Source organism: Trachurus japonicus, chromosome 23 (genome assembly GCF_045865225.1).
Source record: "Trachurus japonicus isolate A0001 chromosome 23, Traja_1.0".
Taxonomy (NCBI): domain Eukaryota; kingdom Metazoa; phylum Chordata; class Actinopteri; order Carangiformes; family Carangidae; genus Trachurus; species Trachurus japonicus.
The window spans coordinates 10565304-10588406 of NC_140929.1; the positions used below are offsets into that span (position 1 = coordinate 10565304).

Consider the following 23103-nt stretch of genomic DNA (forward strand, 5'->3'; position numbering starts at 1 on the left):
GAGAACATGTAAACTCTTGCTGAAGGGCAGAAATCACTGAGCCATCATGTCTCCTTGTGCTACATGAGCATGACATGAAAAGGGACAGCAAGATGCTTGACGAGTATAAAGCAACAATTCCTGAATTCTACTGTATTAATGCTTGGGTATAATATTTGAAAACTATACAATTATTTACCAATATGTGAAGCTGAATCAAATTATGTAAGGCCTACTGCCACAATGAACCAAGTGAATCTGTCCTCATTGGAAATACTACTGGGGTATTTTATGAAGAAATTTAATAAAGAAATTTCTCAAGGTAGAAATAGCTCTTGATACACAGCTGGACAACATTTAAGTGCTATATGTAGTACTCACAGTATAACTTTCACCATGCTGGGTGCTGGATGTTGCCTTTTCTTCACCCGTTGGACTCATGGGCTTAGGGTCAGACATAGATCTCTGCATGGATTTTGGTCCCCTGGGACTTGCTGGAGAGCCTTTTGATGTATCTGCACCTCCCCTTAGCTTCTGTGGGCTTGTATCACCCAGTGATTTCTCATAGGACACAAACTCAAGGGATTTGCTAGGGGATATGCATGGGGAGATGGGGGAATAGAGCACTTTTGGAGATTTAGGATGGGCTTGAAGCGTAGAGGAATCAACTTTGAGGTTAGGAGACTGGCCTATTTCTAAGGGAGTAGGTCGTTTCTTTGGTGATGTCCTTTCAGAGTCAGACAGCTCCATCCTGGTGTCCATTCTAATATTCCCCTCTGTATCAGTTTGTATGGATATCTCAGTATGGGCTTGAAGAGATACCTCTGACTGTCCACCTCTATCACCCCTGGCCGTACGTGGCCGGCTTTGTCGGTTTCTAGTCTGAGCCTCCCATTCCTCTTGATCCTCATCATCAGTCTGCACACAACTGTCAACACTCTTCTTTGCACTTCTCTTTTTTCTCCCTGCTGTGTAAGCTTTGCTGACTGTCTCATCCTCATCATCTGTCTGGCACCCGCTATCCGTGATTTTACGAGACAGCACTGTGCCATCGGGTCCTAAGACAACTGCCTCCTGCACACCATGCCCTGGCATGTCCCCACCAGGGTACATCTGACGAAGCTTTTGCTCTTCCAGTTGCAATCGCAGTTGTTCTTGGAGTCTCTGAATCTGCTCAAGTTGCTGTTGTTGTTGAGCATAGGTTTCTTTCTGCATCATAAGGTGAGCCTGTCTTTCCTCTTCTTGTTGGGTCAGGATATGCTGCTTCATAGCCTGAAGCTCCTCCAGTTCTTTTTGCACTAGGAGTTGTTCCTGCTCACGGAACCGCTGAATCTCATGGCGCTCCCACTCTAATTCCTCAGCCAGGCGCTGTTGCTTGAGTTTCTCCATCTCTAGCCTCTCGCGCTCTGCCTGATACTGGCCATCACCAGGAACCATGGGTGAAGACAGAGCTTCCAGTGAAGCAGCTATGGCTTCCAGTGATGCATCAGTGTAGGTGTCAAGGGATAAAGAGGCTGTCGCTGGGGTGACGCCATCTGCAACAGTGGTACCCCCTCTAGAGATCTCCAGATTAAGTGGGGCATCTCCTTGTTCTTCTGTTACAGTAGTGGAGATGGTGGACAGGAAACTGTGGGACCGGGTAAGTGGCAAGTTCTGGAGGTTGGACAGGGAAGGCATGGTGTCACTGGTATGCATACCTGACAGGGTGTTGTATGATGTACTAAAGATGGACCCAGGCTGGGTGGTAATGGCATAAGTAGATGGGATTGGTGCTGCAACAGAAGAATAGACCACTCCATTTGATGACCTCAAGACACTGCTTGTACCAAAGAGTGTACCAACAGCACTTGTAACTCTCGCTGAGGAATAGGGTGGAATTGTCATTCCTGCGTAAGTTCCTTTCTTGGAGTAGTCAACAGCTTCACCTGTCAAAAGTCAAAAATATCAGTTGAGTCCAAATAATGCAGACTTATTCAATGGTGAAGCAAGCCATGCTTTATCCAAATCATGAAAAAAGGTGGAAAAGGGGGGGAAACTCCAATGTTGAGAGGTGCAACAAGCAAACAAAATGTACAGTAACAGCATGCAGGCACATGCAAAAGTATGATGATGACAAAACAAAAAAGATTGTCCATGCAAAACAAAACAAAAAGCAAAAACAAACAAAATGGTTTTGCCACGTTAGCCATGAATGAGTGGTGGCATTTCAAAATGACATTTAAGTGACAGGTCCGCAATGTCACTGCACTGACCTGCATCCGAAATCTTTGCTGAGGTAAGATCTACAGCACCGTCTGTGGTGCCACTGAAATTATAGCTGTTCTTGCTCTTGTATAAGAACAGGCCAGCTTCTGCTAGGTTAGTGTCTGACATTGATGGTTTAATTCCACCGAACCCTCTCATTCCATATGGTGATCGGTCATACTGATAATGGTCATCACGATATCCAAAGCGATCTTCAGGCAGAGGTGTGGTGGGTTGCTGGGAAGTGCAACTCCTGGCAAATGGGAGGTTGTAGACGACATCACAGCATACAGCTCTTTTGCCTGCGGTGAGATCCACTGGTTTGCCATCATCATCTGTGATTACAGCTGTGACAACTTCTGCCGAAGAGCCATCCACTGACACCACAGTGTGGAATGGTTTTGTTGTGCTAAGGTCAACAGCTCCTGCCACTGTGGTGGTACCCGTATTTAATCCATTGGCAACACAACTTGTAATAGGAATTGGTGCAATAGTGACAGGGGTGCTCTGGAAAGTTCCTCCACCTGTGCTTGATCCAACTGAGAGGTTGATGGGAATTTCTGTGCCAGCATGAGTGGAGGGCTGGGAATCAATTGGCCGGTAAATAATTTGAGATACAGGCTCAAATGCTTTATTTTTTGTCAGCTGAAGGGGTACTGAAGATGCTAGAGAGGTATCTACATTGTCAGATCGCTGGATTGTTGCAGCACAGGTCACAATGGTGATACTGTCTGTCACTATAGAAACAGTTGATGATTCAGCACTGAGGTTGACCACAGATGACTGCACTGCACTGTTCTGGCGATTGACATCAGTTACAAATGGCTGACGTCTTGAGTCTGGGCCTGAAGACAGATCCACACCATTTTTGTGTGATTCTGGGTCAACCTTCATAGTCCTGAGATCTACCACTTCAAAAGGTTGGACACCCTGTCCATTCTGTGCAGGCGTTTGGGGCTTGGGTTTCTCCATCGAGATTGGGACACCATTTGCCCTTGGAGCGGGCACTGGTGGTGGTGTCCTTTCATGAACAACGGAGACTGTTGTCCTTTGGACTTCTGTGGTGACCACTTGAGAGATGAGGTTAGGCAAAACCACAGGTGGCTGTGCTGAAGCAGATATGGCCTCAATAATGTGACAAGAACTAGAGACATGTTTTTCTGGCCCGCAAATCTCTTGGCTTTCAATGGATTCTGTGACTCGTGTAAATGCCAGAGGCACCCTGCCTGTTTGAGGAGGGGTTGGTTTTGGATGCTGCTGTGAATATGACTGAGGTTGAGGCTGTGGTTCGTGATAACTTTGGGGCTGAGCTTGGTGTGAAGGGGATGCTGGGCCACGGCTACTGGGAGCTTGGGTTGAAACACTCTCTACAGGAGAACTGGGCTGAGATGGCAGTGTGATAACCACATACGTGTCTCGAAGATTGCTGGCATATCTTGGAGAGGAGGGAGACTTTGGTGAGGGTTGAAATGACTTGCTCTCAGAGGAGGGGCTCAGATTCAGGGCTATGTCAGAAGGACCAGTAGCAAGTGCAGTTGGTCTTGGTGGATGTGGGACATGGGCAGGTGAAGAAGGCTGTGAGCCAGGCTTTGGTGCAATTGGTGGTTTTACACCATGCCCTGGTCTGTGGCTGTCGCCAATTCCAGCAGGAATGGATGGCTTTGGGGCAACAGGGGGAGGAACATGAGGTTTGTATGTTGGTGTAACTGCTTGTCTTGTAGGTGGCCCTTGGGTTGTAGCCATAGCCACTGTATCCTGTCTGATTGGAGCAGTTGCAGCCTGAGGAGGAAGTGGAACTGGAGGTTTCCTAGGAAAAACAGTAGGTTTTGGTGGAGTGGGGGGAGGCAGTGGTGGTGCAACAGGTACATCTTCTTTTTCCTGAGAGTTAGCCCTACGAAGGACGCTTGGCTTAGGGGGCACAGGCGGGGCAGTTGACACTACGCTGGGAATACTGGGTGTGTACTGGGGGACTGTGGGTAAGGGCGATACACTGGAAATAACAGGAGCTGACATTTTTGGGAGTGCACTAGATAAGTCCACAACATCAGCCTGGGATGCTCCAATAGTCGTGTCAGATTGCTGATCTGATGTGGATGATGGAGAAGACTCAGGAAATGCCTGGACAGGCTCAGTTTCTGTTGTTGATGTGTCTGATGCTGGAGTCATCTCATCTTCTTTTTTAATCATACTCTCATCATCAGAGGACAACTCTCCTGAAGAACACTGTGTCACCCTTAAGTCTGGGATGGGATGGAGTGCCCTTCTAGATGCAGTGCTTTCTACTTCTGGTTCCTGCTGAGTTGGACTTGTTCCAGGGGTCAGCACTCTTTTCATTAGCTCTTCATAGGCTGTTTCAGCATCCAACAATGGCTTCCCATCTTTTGCTAGTGTTACTGGACAGCTTTTGGAGAGGGCATTTTCAGCAGGTTGCAACACAATTTCTGGAGTGGTGCTTTCCTTTTTCGGCTGCATATTTTGATATTCTTGCTCCAGCTGCATGAATTCCTTCCTCTTTTTTATCATGTCCTCATAAACTTCATCTGGTGATCTCAGCTTTTTGGGCTGAGCAGGAACAGAAATCTTCTCTTGCTCTCCCAAATCAACAGTTGAATTGTCAATAAGAGATGAATAGGCATAGTCTTCGATGAGCATGCCTCCATAAAGAGACTCTTTTCCTGGTTGAATCTCATCTTTGTCAAGTGTTGGAGACTTAGCTCTCAGCATTATTTCCTCATATGCCTCATCAGCAGATTTAAGAGATTTTTTCTGTGATTTATCAATGTCTTGATCATCTGTTGGGGAGTGAAGAGATACTGATGTAGGCAGTTGATATGTTTTCTGGACAGCTGCAATCTTTGCGGCATGGATTTCAAAACCCTCAGGATCTGATTCAATACTGGGGGAGAAATCAGAGCAGGATGATCGTCTGATCTCCTCCATTTCAGCTTCTTGCCTCAGTTCCTCAGTTGGTGAGGCGTCTTCAATGGGGGAAAGGTTGCTAGGTGGTGTCTTCGGACGCTCTCGCCTCCTCTGGGCTCGGATCTCTTCTTTGTCTTTTTTGGATTTTTTCCCTGAGCCCTTCTGCTTTTCTTGCTCCCTGAGCAGCTCCTCTTCTTCCCGTAACTCTTCTTCCTCAGAGGAGTCTTCGATAGTTGGCAGCATTTGACCAGGCTGCCTGTGTTTGGCTTTCCTGTGCTGTTTACCTTCATCAGAACGGATATGGCTAGGACTGCTACTGTCACTGTCCTCATCCAGTGATGAGAGGGATGTTGGGGACGTCCCAGGAGTGAAGCTGGATGCATGTAGACTGGATGACCCCTCACCCCTAGACCGATCATCTGGAGAGTCTGTAAGACTTTCCATTTCAGGCTCTCCATCATCATTTGTTATGCGCATAGGGCTGCTGGTTGCATTCAGATCCATACTTTGGAATTTGCGAACTGCAGTACCACCCTGTTGCCCCTCCTCTTTTAATTCTGTTCCTGCCTCTTTGTCAATGTCAGGTTTATCCAATGAGCCATGAAGTTGTTTATCTTCTCCATCATCTGGACTTATAGTGCTTTTCTTGGTAAGTCGCCGGGATTTTCCTGATGTGCTCCTCTCTATAGCTTCGGTTTTCTTCTGCTCCATTTGTTTCTTCTCATTCTCTCTGATCTTTCGCCGGATTAAGTTTTCCTCATCAGATGGGGAGGCATCCTCATTTTCACTCATTTCCATTATCTGTTTTCGAATAAAATCCTCATCATCCCCTGACATTGGACTTTCTTTTCCAAAGCTTTCACTGCTATCGTCCAGAGAATCTGCCCTGACATCCATGGGCACAAGAAGCTTTTTCTTTGTGGTACCTTTGGTGTTCTTCTCAGATAGCTCTCTGTCATCCTCTGAGCTTGGTGAGTCAGGTGAGAGAGGAAGGACCTCCAATTTACGTCTGGTCTTTAGAGTGTCTGTTAGTTTCTCCTCCTCATCCTTGGGTTTTGTGTTTGTTTGAGCCTCAAGAATGGGAAGGACTGTATTTTCCAGCTTTGCTAGGTCTGATGGGCTGGTCGGACTGCTCTCCTTTGGACCCATTTCTTTATCTCCAGGCCCTTTCAGTGTCTCCAACGTTTTCATCTGTTGAATAAAAAAAAAGAAAAAAGACAGAAATAAGTAATTACAACAAAAAAGGCAATTAGTTGCTCCTTACGAATGTCCACGATCAAAACATTTTATACATTTCCATGTATGAGTAGTAGTATCTATTAAATATGACAACTTAAGATAATCATATAATCTACCACTACTTTTGCCTAATACTACGGTCACCTCAGCAACTGCTTCTTCATCAGTGGGTTTTTCCAGAGGCTGAGCTTTAGCCTCCCCTTTCTCTTCCACATTAGTGTTCCCCTCCTCTGGGCCTTTGTCCTGCTCACTAACTACAGAGACTGGGATTTCAGGTTCTGCTACAGGGACTGAAGCTACTGTTACAGAAGCACCTCCACTTTCAAAAGCCCTCTCTGACGCTTCATCCGTCTTTGATTTTGTGTTCTCTTCTACATCAAACTGTGCTGTGCTGTCTTTGTCACAGACCGCACTTACTTCTGATAAAGGAATAGTTTCCTGAATGCTGCCAGCGACAGATTTGGGCTCACTCTCTTTTTTGTCAAGTTTGGCTTCCTCCTCTTTGACTGACGGCTCTGCAACTTTCTCAAGCTGTTTTTCATCACTGCCTGTTAAAGCTATCTTCTCCCCCTCTACTTCATGTTGATTTTCAGCTGTGCAGTTTGTCTTTTGTGACCCAGCTTCTATCTCACCCTGAATGAGTTTCTCTTTGCAGACTTCACTTCTGTCTGATGTCTCACTAATAACAGCTGAGGATGACACCATCTCTACACTTTGCGCTGGCTCCTCAACACTGACCTTTTCTTGCTCTTTAGAATCAGGAGGTGGGCGAACAGACATAACTGCTGCTTCCTCAGATTTATCATCTTTTACCATGGTATCTAAAGGTGCCTGCACTTCCTCTTTCTGTGCTGCACTGTGTGCTTCTTTGTCCTCTGACTTCTCTGGCAATGACACCATCTCTACAACGTTTTCCTTGACAGCTGATGATTCACAGTTTGCTCCTACTCCTATCTCTTTGTTTGTTTGTTTCTCTTCTTGTGGGATTTCTTTAGCGACAGTCTGGGCTGCTTCTGTCTCAGTAGATGAGGGTGCTAGACTTGATTTTGCATTATTAAGCCCCTCCTCTAGAGGTTTCTGGTCATTTGCCCTCTCATTTCTGCTCTGTTCAGTTGCTTCTTCTTTAAAAGCTTTCCCTTCGTCAGCTTTCACCCCAGCAGCCTCCTCTGCAGCCACATTCATCCCAACTGCCTCATCTTCAAAGGCTTTGCCATTAGATGATTTATTCTCAGTGCCTGTCTTCTCAATAGCTCTCTCTTCAGCAGTTACCTTTTCAATAACTTTCTCCCCAACGATTTTTTCATCAGCAGTGTCCTTCAATGTTTTGTCGCAAGGCTTCTCATGTATTTCTTGCTTAACTGTTTCCTCTTTAGTCAAAACTTCATCAATTGTTTTTGTCTCAGTAACGTTCTCCTCATTTGCTTTCTCAAGAACACCAGTTTCTCCCTCACCTGGAGCAATGGGAGCTGTCTTATCTGTTGGGTTAAATGGCTCAGGTTTTACTGTTGGCTGGGTCTCGTCAGGTTTATGTACATCAACATTGTCAAGGTGGTCTACAGTTGATGCATTTTGTACAGACTCAACTGGAAGGTGAGGAGCAGCCTCTGTGAGTGCTGGCTTCTCAACTACTGCTTCTGGTTCTGCCTTTATTTCTGCAGTCGCTTCAGCCTCAGTTTTTTTAGTACTGTCTGTTTGTTCTACATTAAAATCTGTGTTTACTGTAACTGCTAAAGCAGCTTGGGGTTCATCTATCTGGGGTTTCTCAGTCGCAGTACAGGTTTCTACCTCTATTGTTTTCTCATCTTTGTTTGTGTCTGAAACTGGCTTTGAATCAAGGTGAACTGAAACTTCCTGTGTAACTGCTTCTGGGATCAAGACGGGACTTGGCTCAACTGAATTTGCTGTCACATCTGGAAGCTTTTCTGTAGTGGGCTCCACTTTCTCATTATCTGTCAGGGGAGCTGCAGCCTCACTCTGACTAATCTTGGGATTTGGCTCAATTTCTACCTCAGCAGGGACTGTTGTCTCGCCTAAACCTGTATTAGTCAATAGATTTTGCGTCTCACTCTCCAAAGGGAGGGAAGGGTCCTGTGCATTCACACAGCCACTCTGTTGTTGCTCAGCAGCTGGGATTTCACTGACAGGTGCATTCTGTGCTTGTTGTTGCTCGACATTAGATGGCTCTATTTTTGAGTGACAATCCTCTGCGGCTTTCTCAGAACTACTCTGTTGTTGCTCAATTGCTGGGATTTCATTCACAGTTGCATTTTGTGTTTGTTGATCAGAATTAGATGGCTCTGTCTCAGGGAGAGGATGGTCCTCTGCTGTTTTCTCAGAGCTACTTTGTTGCTCGACTGCTGGGATTTCACTCACAGCTGCACTCTGTGTTTGTTCAGTCAAGTTAGATGGTTCTGTCTCAGGGAGAGGAGGGTCCTCTACTGTTTTTGCAGAGCTACTCTGTTGCTCGACTGCTGGGATTTCACTCACAGTTGCATTTTGTTTTTGTTGATCAGAATTAGATGGCTCTATCACAGGGAGAGGAGGGTCTTCTACTGTTTTTTCAGGGCTACCTTGTTGCTCAACTGCTGGGATTTCACAGACAGTTGCACTCTCTGTGTGTTCAGCAGAATTAGATTGCTCTGTCTCAGGGGCAGGGTGGTCCTCTGCTATTTTTTCAGAGCTGTTTTGCGGTTGTTCACCTGCTGGGATTTCAGGGGCACTCTCGGGTGCAGATTCTGAAATCAGAGCCTCTCGTTCAGGATGAGCTGCAGGTTCCAACACTGGTTGAACCTGCACCTCATCTGCTAGCAGTGGTTTTTGGTCATTTGACTGTGGTGCTTCCTTAGGGGTGCTATCAAGAGGAGGGACACTATTAGAAAGAGATGCATCATGATCAGATGAAACTGGTGCATCAGGTGTAGGGATGGTTGTGGTTTCTACCTTGGTCTCAGGAACAGGTGGGGTAGGGTCTGCTGCTTCTACTACAGGTTTGCTATCTACAGCAGCAGGGGCAGGGGTGGCAGAGGGAGCAGGCGCAGGAGCAGGTGGCTGCTTCTTTGGGGAAGCCATGGATGGAGGTGGCATGTCTCCCAGTTGGCCTGACATGGCTCTTTGGGTCTGACAGTTGAGGCAAAGCCATTCTTTCTGCAAGACAAAAACAAGAGGGAATTGTTAGTAATAAGTATAAATTCTTAAAATCTGTTTTAAATCACTAGATTAGAAAGTAATTAACTAACACAGATCAGGCATGTGTGAAATGCAATGCCCACATATTAATTAGATGTATCCTCTCAGTGCTGACACAGTCATGTGAAACAAAATGTCTCTACGTAGTTAGAACGTCACTGTGACCAGGCACCAGTGCAACTTCTTCTATTTCAAGGGAAGCTTTTACATTTATGGGACTTAAGAGATGGGCCCATGCATAATGCATGGTAATGGGACAGGGGTTTACCAAGGCATGTCAGAAAGGGTTGGGTGGCTTGTGCAGACATTTCATGTAGCATACTCAACAGGAAGACTGCCTTTGAATGTGTTTTTGTCTCATCATGACAGTGGCATGTGTGCATTCCCTAAATCTGTTTATAACCGGATACAATACAGCCTACTAATACAATCACTAATAAACAAACAAGGTTGAAAAGATGAGGTGTTTTCTGTTAGGCAGTGAGACACAACTACTTTTCCCAAGACGGTGTGCTCCCTGGACATCTAATTTAGTTCCAATTACACATCTAATCAAATGCTGAAGGCCAGCACAGGTCAATTTGAATAATGTTTTCGATGCTGTTTATTTTGCATGTGCAATAATTTTACCTTAATTTCTTCCTTAAAATCACCTGTGATTTAGTCCCTGCCCAAATCTTCACAGTGCTGCCGTTTGCATAGATCAGGCATATACTGTAAAAGAATCTGCTTTCTTAGAGCTTTGCTATATCTGTCCTGTCATGGCTATCTTATCTATGTTGTATATTCCCAGGTACACACTTAGACACAGGGCTCTAGGGAAGCATATCTAGGCTGAAAAAGCTCTGCAGGGGGCTGTTATTCAAACGCTACAGCCATTATTGGTATTCAACATCAAGTAAATAAAAAGTAGTGACAAACAATCAGCATGATGGGATTTGAGAAAAAAAGACATACACAAAGACTCATCTGTCTCACTCACACACGTATACAGTGACTCTCAGATGAGGCAGTAGTCAGCATGTTTTCAACCAGCTTCCACTCTGACGTAAATACCTCATCTGACATCTTTACAAAGTTTCTGTTCTTCTTTGCCTTATGAATTCCTCTGCCTGGCTCTACAGCGAGGTTTATGCTAAAATGCGGGCTTCAGAGAAGATCACCTGCATGTTAAGCCGCACAGCAGACAAACCACCGATCCCCAAGTGTCAACGCTCAACTCGAGAGAGAGAAACAAGGAGACAGGAGGAGGATAGAAGAAGAGGACAGAGGGAACGCTGCAGCAGCACAGTCAGGGTAAATAAGGCATGAGCTTCCTTGTTACAGCTGATGTCTAAACAGTAGGAAGCCAGTGACACACCTGCATACAAATCTCAGTGGCAAGAAGCAAATTATAAAAAGGCAGCAAAGACTTTTTTTTTTATCACAGTCTACCTTAAAGAGTGCAAGTGAAACTGTGGCTCATGATGTAAGAGGAGGTAATGAAAGAGATCATATTAAGGATAGAATGAAACAGACTAATGGACAGAGACCGACGAATAAAAAGAGATGCCAGTGCTCCTTCCACCTCTAAGGTTTGCTGACGTTAGTAGGTTGCTTCCCCAGCTCGACAGAAATCCAGTTAATCCTCAGACGTGATGATGGACACAATACAGGTATGAGTGCATTTGTGTGTCTGCGTGTGTGCTTTGTACCAGCATGCTCTATCAACATGACCCCTCCCACTCGTCCCTGCTGGGGAAGGACTTGAGATGGGAGTTTCTCCAGCTTGATGGTTCTATCAGTTAAACCAGAGAGAGCAGGCACTGAGAGCCGGAGAGATGGCCGCCGATAGCGAACGCTGAAAACCCACTCCAGTCAGACAGCCGGTCAGCCTCAGCCACTTCAGAGCCACTCATCACCGACGTTATCAACACATCACAACAGGCACATTTGAGCTTTTGCTGCTGCCTCAAAAACACATGGTCTTACAGCTGCTGTGAGACAGAGCTATCCCTCCCTTTCAAATCGGAATAACCTCCAGATATGTTAATTTAGCTCACTACGGCTAAGTGGCCATCCGCTGCTGTATTTCCTGCTGACATTTCTTATAGCAATCATCTTTAAAGGCCATCATCAAGTGTGTTTTTGGCTTTATCTAAAGTTACACAAGTGATCCACAGCAGATCAGACGTCAAAACACACAAACCAGTACATTTCAGATGAATGCATTTATTATCACATCAGGATAGCCTTTATAATACAGGAAAAGCTAAATATGTCCTGTGGCATTGCTTTGTCACTGTCACTACAGCGGATTTTCAAATAATGTTGAAATGTTGTAGTTAGGCGTTAAGGTGCTTGGACTAGATGCTAATGTTAGCATCTTTACATGTTCACAATGACAAAGCTAACTTCTACTTCTGTTCATTATGTTTGTTTGGGGTGTTAGCATGTTAAAGTTTGCCAACAACACAACATACATCCAAGGCTGTTGAGGATGTATTTATAGCTTTGGAAGTATTTCAGTCAAAAATCAAAGTGGTCACTTTTTTTTTTCAACCTAAAACTTAAGGGGATCAAGGAAGTTCATTTTCAGGGGATTGGAATGAATGAGACCAAAAGTCAAATGTCAGAATCATGGTGACTCATAAGGAAAAGTCAGGGGATCATTGAAGTCCTCAGACCTCTACCGACAACCATGAAGCCACACCACTAGCATGGCAAGAACTGATGATGACAATAATGAGTAGCACCAGCTTTAGTTCAGATTTTTTAATGAGGATTGTCTCCTTTAGTCATCAGAAACAAGATTTCTCCCCAGTTCCACCACACCCATCACAAATCCACAGGGTCTAAATTAGCGGAGCTGGTAAACTCTTGCTTCGTAACATTGCCGTGCAATTAACACTAACGAGACAGGTGTATTTATATAACAGCAGTTTTCTGCGACATGCCTGTGTGTCCCTATCTATTGTGACAAATTCTGCAAACAGCAGTATGGATGATTCATAAAAGCAGGGGAGTCAGTCACCATTTTACAAGGACGTTTTCTAACCTCACATGTGCTTGGATAGCAAAGAGCTGACACACCAACACCCACAGAGAAGAGTTTGTGACGGAGCTGATAACAGACATACTCCGATGAAAGGAATGAAATACCTTGGAAGGAAATGACAACTCACGCTCTCTTCCGACATGATACTCTCAAACAAATACAAGCTCATACATGAATGAATAAGGTCAGATTCAATGTGAGTGCTTCAAACTTTCAATCTTCCTCAAACTTTCTCCAAGGACACAGAGAAGACAGAGTGAAAACCGCAGACGGCAACCAGACATTTAGACAAGATGGGCTCTAACCATGTTCGGTTATTGTTTCCAACTGGGAGCTGGAGCGTTGTGAAGGTCGGTGAAGCTCTTTGATTAAGACAAGGGATCCTACGAGGGTTTTACCCAGCTAAATTTAGACGGAGCCTGGCATAGAGAGTGGGAGAGGTAGAGGATCTAGAGGATGATGAGACAGATGGGTAAAGACAGATGAGAGCATGGAGAATGAGAGAGGAAGAGGAAATATAAGGGTGGGAAGGATAATGATGTGTGAGACAGGGGTAGAAAAAGGATCAGTATTAAACTAAAGATAGGAGGAGAAAAGGAGCATGATCTGGTGAAGGAAGGAAAGGGTGAAGCAGTGGAAGTGACGGAGCTTAATCGTCATTGGAGGTGACTCAACACCAGCTACTGCCAACAGGCTTGACATTATCACCCAGTAAATCTGCAAATCAGTTGCTGGGAAGTCGGAACAAGCTGCTGTTCGTGATGACTGCCAGGAATGACCTCAAAATGTTACACTGCAGGTTAAAAATTTAATGGACATCACTTATACATAACACGACACACAGTCATACCCAGCTTTCTAGCATATGTCCTATTAGCTGTGATCGTTGAGTGTTATTATTTTGGACAATAAGCTCATCTGTTCTCTTGCTTAATTGGTGAGAAGACTGATGCTGCTCATAGTTGTTTGTTACTAACAAGGCTATTGTCAGCTGCTGACTAGTTTAGCTTAGCATGAAGACTAAACAAGGGCAAAGCTCTATCCAAAGGTAACTAAATCCTTCTATGAGCATGATGAAATTCATGGTGACAACAAAACTCCACACACCCAATCAAAACTCTGATGTATAAACCCCGAAAACCTCTACCAGAGCAACATTAAATACAACACACTCATAAATAAGCTTTGTGGATCTTGGTTTCTCCCTTTTTCTGCTTAGCTATTGACTAGCTTTAGCAATATGTGCAACTTTCTTCATATACAAGTAGCATCAATCTTTAATCCTCTCATCTTAGTCTTGACAAGAAAGAAAATGTCATGAACAATGTCTTTAAACCCAATATTGGTGTTTTCAATCTATATGCTAATATGTGAGTACTGCTCTGAAAAGTAAACACCTTGTTATTTGGACCAGGATAAAAAAAAGGTCATTTTGTCAGCATGCAACAACTATAGGATACACTAATAAAAATGATTACGATTTTCTGATCAACTTTGCTTCGATGACGGACTATGTCAACAACATGACGTAGATATGTGGCCTAGCAACCTTTTTTAAGAAGCAGAAGTCAATGTATGAAAATACAATATAGTCCCTATTATACGAGTAGTAAGGCTGTTGAGAAGCTGGACCACTTGATTCACCTTTCAATGCTAAAGCTCTTGCTAAAATTAAAAACTGGAAGTTGCTGCCCTTTTCTCATTGATGAGTGTTGCTGAGTGGCCAACTTAATTATACTGCACTAGACTGAGAGCAGAACATCACAGCATCAGCTCCTTTGCAAGCCAAAAAAGATCTTTGTCCTAATAAATGTCCCACTGTTATGGATGTTCCCATCTCTGGGGTTCAATGTGCTGTATGTACCTTTTCTGACTGATCTCTGCACGTGTTGATGTAATTCTCATTTAAATCATGGGACTAAATGTTACGTGAGTAGTGATGGCCCTAAGGTTGGAGAACTGGGCTTGAAACCAACACACTGTTGGCTTTAATCCCAAAATGTGGGCTGTGAAGTTGAATAAATCGAATTCTGCCATCAAAAAGCTTAACCCAGCTGCTTGGAAACCAGCATTAGGGGACGGTGGTTGTACTAGGAAGATCCCACATGGATATATGTGTAGCCGAATGAGTGGAGCAGAGTGCTGCAGGAAACCAGAGTAAGCCATCTGAGGAAACACTCCCAGGATAAATGAGGGTTGAGCAAAAGTTAATTATCCACTTCTGTGTACAAATCTTTCACCTGACAGATGACAAACACGAGGCCGAACGTTTCTGTTCTCTCATGACAAGAATGTCAGGCTGCGTTGCTCCATTGTGGATTGATATTCCCCTGCCAGGTGAATGAATAAGTGCCAGAGGAGACAACAAGTGGCATGTTCATGTGTACAAGTCTATGTTTTTAAGAGTGGATGTGCCACAAAGGAAGAGGTGTAAGTCTGGGCCTATGAGCCCAGGGATTAAGGAGAAAGAGACACATTAGTTTCAGGCCATTTTGTGTCTGCATCTGTGTTTGTTTATCCACAGCCCACTCCATAATCTGCCTGCATGTGTCTTCTTCCCATCCGAAAGTGAAGAAGTTGAATTTTGTATAAGACACCCAGGGATTTAACCTGGTATTCTCTCCTCCGTCAGTGACTATTAAGTGGCTTATTTGGCTAAAAAAAAACACACACCCACTTTACTCCTTAGTCATCTATCATATGTTACACAGTGTGCACTTTCACTCAAAAGAGCCATGCAGCAAAAATAGATGTCTGTAATCCTACCTATTTAAAGCTTTACTTATCAATATTTTCTTTATATTAACTGAATCTTTATCAATGTGACACTGAGGGAGTGATGAAACCACAGAAAATCAGCACCATAATCGCCAGTTTTATGCATGTAGCCTCATGTTACCCATTTATATCAAGCTGTAGGTGTGTGCAGCGTCATCGCCTGATCCATTTTTGCCACTAATAAGCTTATCAGTGCAGGTGGACAGGGGGAAGATGCCAGACAAGAGAGGACAGTGGAGATGAAAAAAGAAGCAGGATGGAGTGAGTGGGGGGTCTCACCCACGTCTACATGCTGTGTAAAGGTTAGACCTAATGAGCTGTGGGCTTCAGTTTAACAAAAAATACATTCAAAGCTTTGCTGTTTAAAAAGAAGATATGATGTAAAAGGCACTGGCACACATACACACACGCACACACACAATCGGGGAGAAAAGGGGCTGTGTTTTCATTAAACTGTCGAGGAAATTACATGCTCGCGTGTTGCACAACAAAGAATGTTAATTATCGTTTGCTGCGAATCCATGCAGCTGTGTTAAATTAACCTGTGAAATAAAAATTATTTATATATACGCCTTACAACCATGTACACCAGCACAAAGTCATGCATACTTAGTATTTCATGTATGTTTTGTGTTTGACATTTAATTTAATGCAGACTTGGAAAGAAACATAATGTAGAAGGATTATGGCAAATACAAACAATTCTGCATAGGCCTATATGCTACAAATTGTATGTTTTCACTTTAAATGCCATGACCATATTTGGATGCCACTGAGAAATGTTACATTTACCACTAATTTGATGAATGATTACAGTATTTTTCCTAAGAAGAATAAGAGAAGTTTACTTAGAAGGTCTTTTTTTTCAACTCATGAAGAGGAAAAGACAATGGATATTCCTCAACAATAAACAACTGCACTATTTCATCAAGGAAAACAAAGTGGTCATGGTTTAAACATATAAAAATTAGATATTTTCTTCCGATTGGTTGACTCCAGCAGCAACAGAGAAAATTTCTACTCTAACAAGCACAACTGATCACAGTGAGGCAGTTCAGCCTCCCAGAGTCTAATCAAATCAACACAGCAGCATGCCGCGCTGAACCACGGTCAGAATGAGTTCAAGTGATCTTAAGTGTTGACTCCTTCCTATACTCCCACAAAATCCTGCATGACATGGCGCTTCCTGCTTCATCAGTTGTTCCTGCTTTGACAGTAAATTCTGCCTATAGGTGCTTTTAATGTGACTCACAGGCACCGCTCACAATCACTAAAAACAAACCACAACAGTCAGGTTGTCATGGGCTCCGCTGCTTAGGGCAGCAGAGGTCGACACCCATATTCTTTGTGACATTGCCACCCCCTCGTCTCGACTCCTCCTCCTGTCACAGTCGTCTCTCTTGTCTCTAACTCTCCTCTGTTGTGGGCCTCCGCTCCTCTAGTCCACATCCACATCCACAATATCTGTCTGTGTGTTTGTTACTCACTTCACAGCTTTTAAATCTTTTTTTTCTCACATCATTGTGAGATGTGCACCGGTTGTTTTTCTACTTAGATGATGTATGCGTGTTTCTGCTGATGTCACATCTCACTATTTAATTGTAAATGAATGTAAAAAAAAATAGGCAGTTTGAGAGCTTGCTATTCACAACCTGTCAATCCAACCACCACCCTCCAGCAGCACTTCTCTTTACCATTTTGTTGTATTCTCCAATAAAGATGAAAGGCACTACTTTAAATGTGTGAGTAAAAAAACGCTAATCCACTTGCCTCTCAGGTTTTCTAATGCACGAAAATGATTTTTGGAGGTGAAGCCATTTCCTAATCCCGACTCTGCCGCTGGCCTCATCTATTGAATATCAATTTTTAGGGAGGAAGTCAGAGTCAGACAACCCATGCGTCCAACAAAGCCCATGTTGCTTTTTCCATCCAAATCGGAGCCTCCTCAGTCACTGTGGTAAAGGTGTGAGGGAGAGAGGAGCAGCAGTCAGGATGTAAATACAGCTCCCTGTGCTAACTAGATGAGGCCTGTGCCAAGTGTCTCTGTGTCTCCGCCTGCATGTCCTTGCCTCCCTGTCTAACCTCAGTGCTGGCAAACACCACATCTTGTCTCAACCCCCCCATTTCTTGGCACCAAAGGCTCAGTGGCTAACATGTAAAATGTGGCCCTTGCTAAGGATGCAACCACAAGTAAATTAGAAGGGGGATAATTGGAAATCACTCTGTAGTGGAGCTGGAGTGGGAGCTGAATAAAAAAGGGAAAGAAAAGTCAGTGTGCAGTTTGCTGCCTGAAGACAGTTCATTTCCATCATAGCAATCTCTAGAACAACAGTAAACCATTTATCAGAGCTTGAAAAGGAAAATGTGATGGACAAATGCTTAAGAATAAATAATATCTACACTATTTTCCTATTCATGGACCAGCGTTCCAAATGCCAAATGAGCTAAATTGCTCCTCCAACAGACAGGCAGTCGTTTCCAAAGCACTACACACACGCACACTCACACACACACCTGAATGTCTAAAAATACTGTCCATTTCAAGCCTTCCAAGTTGGCCATGTGGGGAACTCAGTGGGTTGCCTGGTGCAGCAGAAAGACCCTTTTAAAGGAGGAAATATGAAAGAGGGAACACAAAAGAGTTATAAAAGAGACGGGAGAAGGAGAGAGGGAGAGAGAGCTGCCCTGCAGTCGCTTGTGTTCTCCTCTTTGTGGCTCCTCTTTGTGGCGGTGACTATTTTTGTACGCCTCAGCCCCCTGGGCAAGTGATGGGAGAGCTGAGAGGCAACTGGACTGTATGGAGCAGATAAAGACTAGCACACAAACAGGAATTAAACTACAGTAAACAACAAATTCCTATAACAACAAGATGTTATATAGAGAAGAAAAAATAAATTACACCAAGCTGAAGCTGAGACTGAATCTCGACTGTATGCGTGTATGTGTGTGTGACAGGCAGCTGGATAATACTGAAGGATGTAAGCATGCTGTATATGTTATATGTGTGTACTGTATGCATGACCACTGAGCCTTTATCTGCCAGTGCAGACTCAGGAGGGTTCAGAGTGTGGGAGGAGGCATGGGCACGACCACAGAATAACAATGAGGAGGGAGGACACAGGAAACACCACGCAGTGAGTGTGTATAAGCATCAGGCCTCCGAGGCATACAGACTCACAGTAACACTCATATGCAGTAACACTTGGTTTTGACAGTAGCAAGAATTTGAATTAGCTTGAATTCACTCACTGGTTTTATGTAACCTGAGCAATAACATGAATATGACTAAACCAAACTCTTAGCATTTAAACAGTTTTTGTGGGGGCCACCTTTTATACTCGGATAGGAGGTAAATTCCCACAATGCAACTGTGTGAACAAATTGCTTGCTGTCTCAGATAGGTCAAAGACGTGTTCAGCCTAGCAAGAGAAAACACTAGCCCAGCTCCATCATTTACACATTTAAAAACAATTTATTAATTCTCATGCATTAGGGTTAACCCTAACCCTAACCCTAACCCTTTAGGGAAGATTAGGCTACAGGGAGCTGCTTTTGGAGAAGGATGAAGCTAGTTGGTTAGCATGCTGATGTCAGAAGAAAAAAACAATGTGACAGAGATGTGAGTTAGCATTGGTTATGCTTTCCACCACTGGAGACAGATCATAGTGAGTAAAGGAATGTAGTTTGATGCTGAACTCCCAATGTTTGTCTTGTACTGGTAAGTAATTAGCCATTTTTGGGGCTATGTAGCTATGGCAAAACTAAATAGTTATTTTAAAGATACATCACATCATCTGTATAGAAAATATGGTGACCTGCAGAATTGCCATCAGGGTGCAATGGGCTCTATGCACAGCTCCACTACTTCCTGAATTTAAGGCAGGTCTTTTATTTCCTGTCTTACATTATTGGACAAACCGATTAATCCAGGTGTGTCTGAGTAGTCACAATGGTCAGACACACCTGGATTAATCAGTTGGTCCAATAATGTAAGACAGGAAATAAAAGACCTGCCTTAAATTCAGGAAGTAGTGAAGCTGTGCATAGAGCCCATTGCCAGCCTTGCTAGCCGACGCCGTTTTACCTGTTTCCAGTCTAAGATAACGAGCTGCAGGGACTGGTTTCACACGTGGAATCAAGCCTCAAAAGAAGCTTTGGTTCACATTTAATTCAGATATGTTTTGTCAAGTGACCTGTAGTGGTCGAAGTGATAATGACAAGGAGGAAAGAGAAGCAACAAAGGCCCCAGAGCTCAGTTTGGCATAATCACACAGACAACCACTGTTTATTTCCTTTGAAACCTAATCTCCATAAATTAACTCTGTATTTACTATTTTATCCATGTCAAAAATGGTCCTCAAGTCTTAACAACTGTAACTCACATCATGATCTTTCCCCTACAAACAAAAATGTGACATTTCCTTTGGTCTAACTACAGTATTTTCCCCTGTTTCCAGTCTGACACAAAACAATTCCTTGAGATGAAAGCCATGCCAGTCTTCCTCTAACTTGAATGTGGGTTTGACATAGAGGACGATGACCCATTTACCGAAAATACTGAAAGCATTACTGTACTTTACAGCTGGTAAAATACAAAGATCACCAGTCACTGTATGACTTCGTTTATCCATTTGACACTCAAGCCGTCACAATGTAAATTCATCCAACCAAACCAAACAAAGGCATCTGGAACAAAGCATTTCAGTTTCTACGAATCTTCCTCTCCCACAGCCTCACAGCGTTGAATAATTAAAGCCTCGGAGACTGTTTGATATATTAGAGCAAAGCACATCTTCTGGTGGGTAAAATACCTCGTCTGCTTTAGATGATGTAGTGGTAAATAAAAATATGAGTGTACTGCATACCTCCAATCAAGAGTTACTAGAAATAAGTTTGCCCCTATGAACAAAAACAACAAAAGATTCAATGGTTTTATTCAAAATTGTTAGTGTTCTCGTGCTCCACCAATGAACCACAGATTGTTAATCAGTGGCTTAGTATCTTTAGGGTTTGGTAAGAAAGGTAAGATCTTGTTGGTTATCCACCTCGGTCTAGGTGATACAGGCTGTAGCTCACAGGATCCTTTGATTTGTGCCTGTTAGCAAAGTGGTGCCTCACCCATTTTACGTAAGACTTCTCTGACGGGCACACTCATTACTGATAAGGGCAACATGACATGGAGCCTGAGCAATGGTAACATTGCTGAGCAGCACTAGACCCAGATGCACATTTACAGATTTCCCCACATCAAAGGGAGTGACAGTGGGGAAAAAAACAGAGGGGTAGCACGACTAAGTGAGAACCTGACGAGGAGAATATACTGTGTTTAAAAGGAGGATAAGCGCATAAAAACAGCACAGGCATTAAGTGAGTTGCCTCTATGTCTTATAAAGTTAGGAGGAGATTAAAGGATAGAGACAAAGAAGACATGCTACAGAAGGGAAATGATATAGATATTCTGAGAAAAGGTGGCAAAAACAACAGAGAAAGATGGAGGGCTGTGATGGAAAGCAGGGAAGAAAGAAACCATTAAGGTGAGTGCTCCTCCTTCTGGGGTGCCTATTTTCTAAACTCATATTGATGGGGATTAAGCACAGACACCTGAGTGTAGGATCAAGCCACGATAGAAATGACAGGCTTCCTGTTGCCCTTTAAATCCTTTTAGGAAACTGAGATTACGCCTACACATGCACACGTGTTGACACTTAGTATGGATGCACGCTCATCCTACAGTTTTTTTAATAGGAAAACATACAGAAATTGAGTTAAATGGCCCAAATCCTCACACCTCACTGGCATATTGTCGTGATGAAAAGTCATTTAAACAAGCAACACACCTACACTATGCAAACTCACCACAGCCTCCCCTGTCTACACCTCAGTACTCAACAATCTTGCAAAACATACTCCTTGGTACACTCACACACACGCACACTCACACACACACACACTCTGACCCACTCACATGCGTCAGCAAACGGACCCTTGCTGACAGCCAACATTATGACAGCCAATGACACAGAAGCGAAGCTCGGTACGTAGGGGGTAGATGACTCAACCAAGGTGTTGTGTATGTGTGTGTCTGTGCGTCTTCCACAGAATATTCCATAAGGAACTTCTTCAATCAAATCCTACTATGCTCACTGAATTATTAAACTTAATTTTATCCTGTATGAGTCACAAATGATTCATTATTTCTGTAGCGGTGTCGAGCTCCATCATTCTTAAAAACACATAACAGAGCTCCACATTCTGGCATTCAGAGGAGATGCTGTTAACAAGGACTCATCTATATCCAATTACAGCATCAGTGGCTTGGATGCCCATCTCTCAAGCATAATTACATTTTTTTCCTCATGCTTGGCCTCAATTAAGTGATTGTGCAGTTCAGCTCCTCGTTATCCCGGCGAGCATGTACAATTAAGGGGCTGCAGAAAAGAACAAAAATCCCCAAACTTAAAGAACTAGAGACTTTAATAGCCCTGTCATCACTGTAAACAAATGGCAGCCATCTTGTTTTAGAGTGCTAACCGTGGGCAGGGAGCAATTGAATTAATCATAATCGAACATGCCATTATTGTGTTGCATAACAACAAGTACAGTAAATACTCCACAATCTGCAGTGTCACACCAACACAAGTGCATGGGAGATGCAATATGAAACTATAAATTCTAGCTTTTTCCAGTCTAGGATGCATTTTGGCATTTCAAAAAGTTGTTGCAGAAATAATTTGACTTTTTTGGAGCTTCAACTGTTCATTTTCTGGCAGATGTTAGATGAGACTTTTGGTACCAGTCTAATGGAGTCTGGCTTAGTCCAAAGACAACTAAATGAGTCTGAATGTTCACAGGTTAATCCGTACTACAAAAATCTCTGAATGAAGTCACTGTTTTAAAGGTGGTATCTGCCAGACTCCAATAAGTCACTGCTCCAAGCTGCGGTTTCCTCCTGTCTCAAGTCTTTAGGCTAATCTAAGCTGCTAGATGTGGCTTTATGTTTGATTCATATATATGAGTGGTATCAATCATCTAATGTAACCAAGAAAACAAATAACCCTAAATGTCAAACTACTCCTTCAAAAGTTCACAGACAAGAAATCAATGGTTTTTTTTGTAAGATATAAAAGATACAACCTATATTTCTACAAAATAAAATTTGGTTTCCTATGAGAATTTAGCAGTAAAGTGGCGGTGGATTTCACTCCCAGCTCAGATGAGCTCTCAGTTACTGAGGGCTCTTCGGAGAGCCAGAAATAAACAGCAGATTACTAAAGACACATTTAAACCAAAGGCTAACAAAGCACGTGAAGCCACGATAGAGCTGCTGGTTGAAAAAACACGTGATCGTGGCCTGAATCATATGACCATGTCAAGAGGACAAAACCAAACGTCCTACTTTAACTGACCTATAGTTTTGTTTCGTTTAAGATCAGTCTAAATTTCAGTGAATGAAAAATCACTGACTGAATGAGTGATGCAGTATCATTATAATGATGACTACAAGGATAATTCACATAGAATAATACGTCGTGGGTGTAATATATTGTATATATAGTATGTATGTAGTAATGTGCTTTGCCTACATGCTGATTAACCACTCAACCGAAAGCACTTTTTGGCCTCTGTTCCTGTAATATACTGATCCTACACCATAGAGCACCATCTGTTCTCAACACACAGTCGTGTGATGGTGACAACACACAGCAGTACACCGCCAAACC

General features: G+C 43.4%; 1 protein-coding gene across 7 annotated transcripts in view; it reads right to left on the reverse strand.

Annotated features, from left to right (window-relative positions):
* Positions 1-23103, reverse strand: part of pcloa (piccolo presynaptic cytomatrix protein a) — a 55558-nt gene that overhangs the window by 25631 nt on the left and 6824 nt on the right. For 5 of the 7 annotated variants that reach the window (XM_085769501.1, XM_085769499.1, XM_085769500.1 and 2 more), the window contains exons 4-6: positions 6526-9525; positions 2232-6333; positions 361-1904 (exon numbers count right to left, since the gene is read on the reverse strand). In XM_085769501.1, the coding sequence (XP_085625627.1) occupies positions 361-1904; positions 2232-6333; positions 6526-9525 (8646 nt within the window). The remainder of the gene's footprint in view (positions 1-360; positions 1905-2231; positions 6334-6525; positions 9526-23103) is intronic. The other 2 variants (XM_085769503.1, XM_085769502.1) reach the window with 1 other exon arrangement.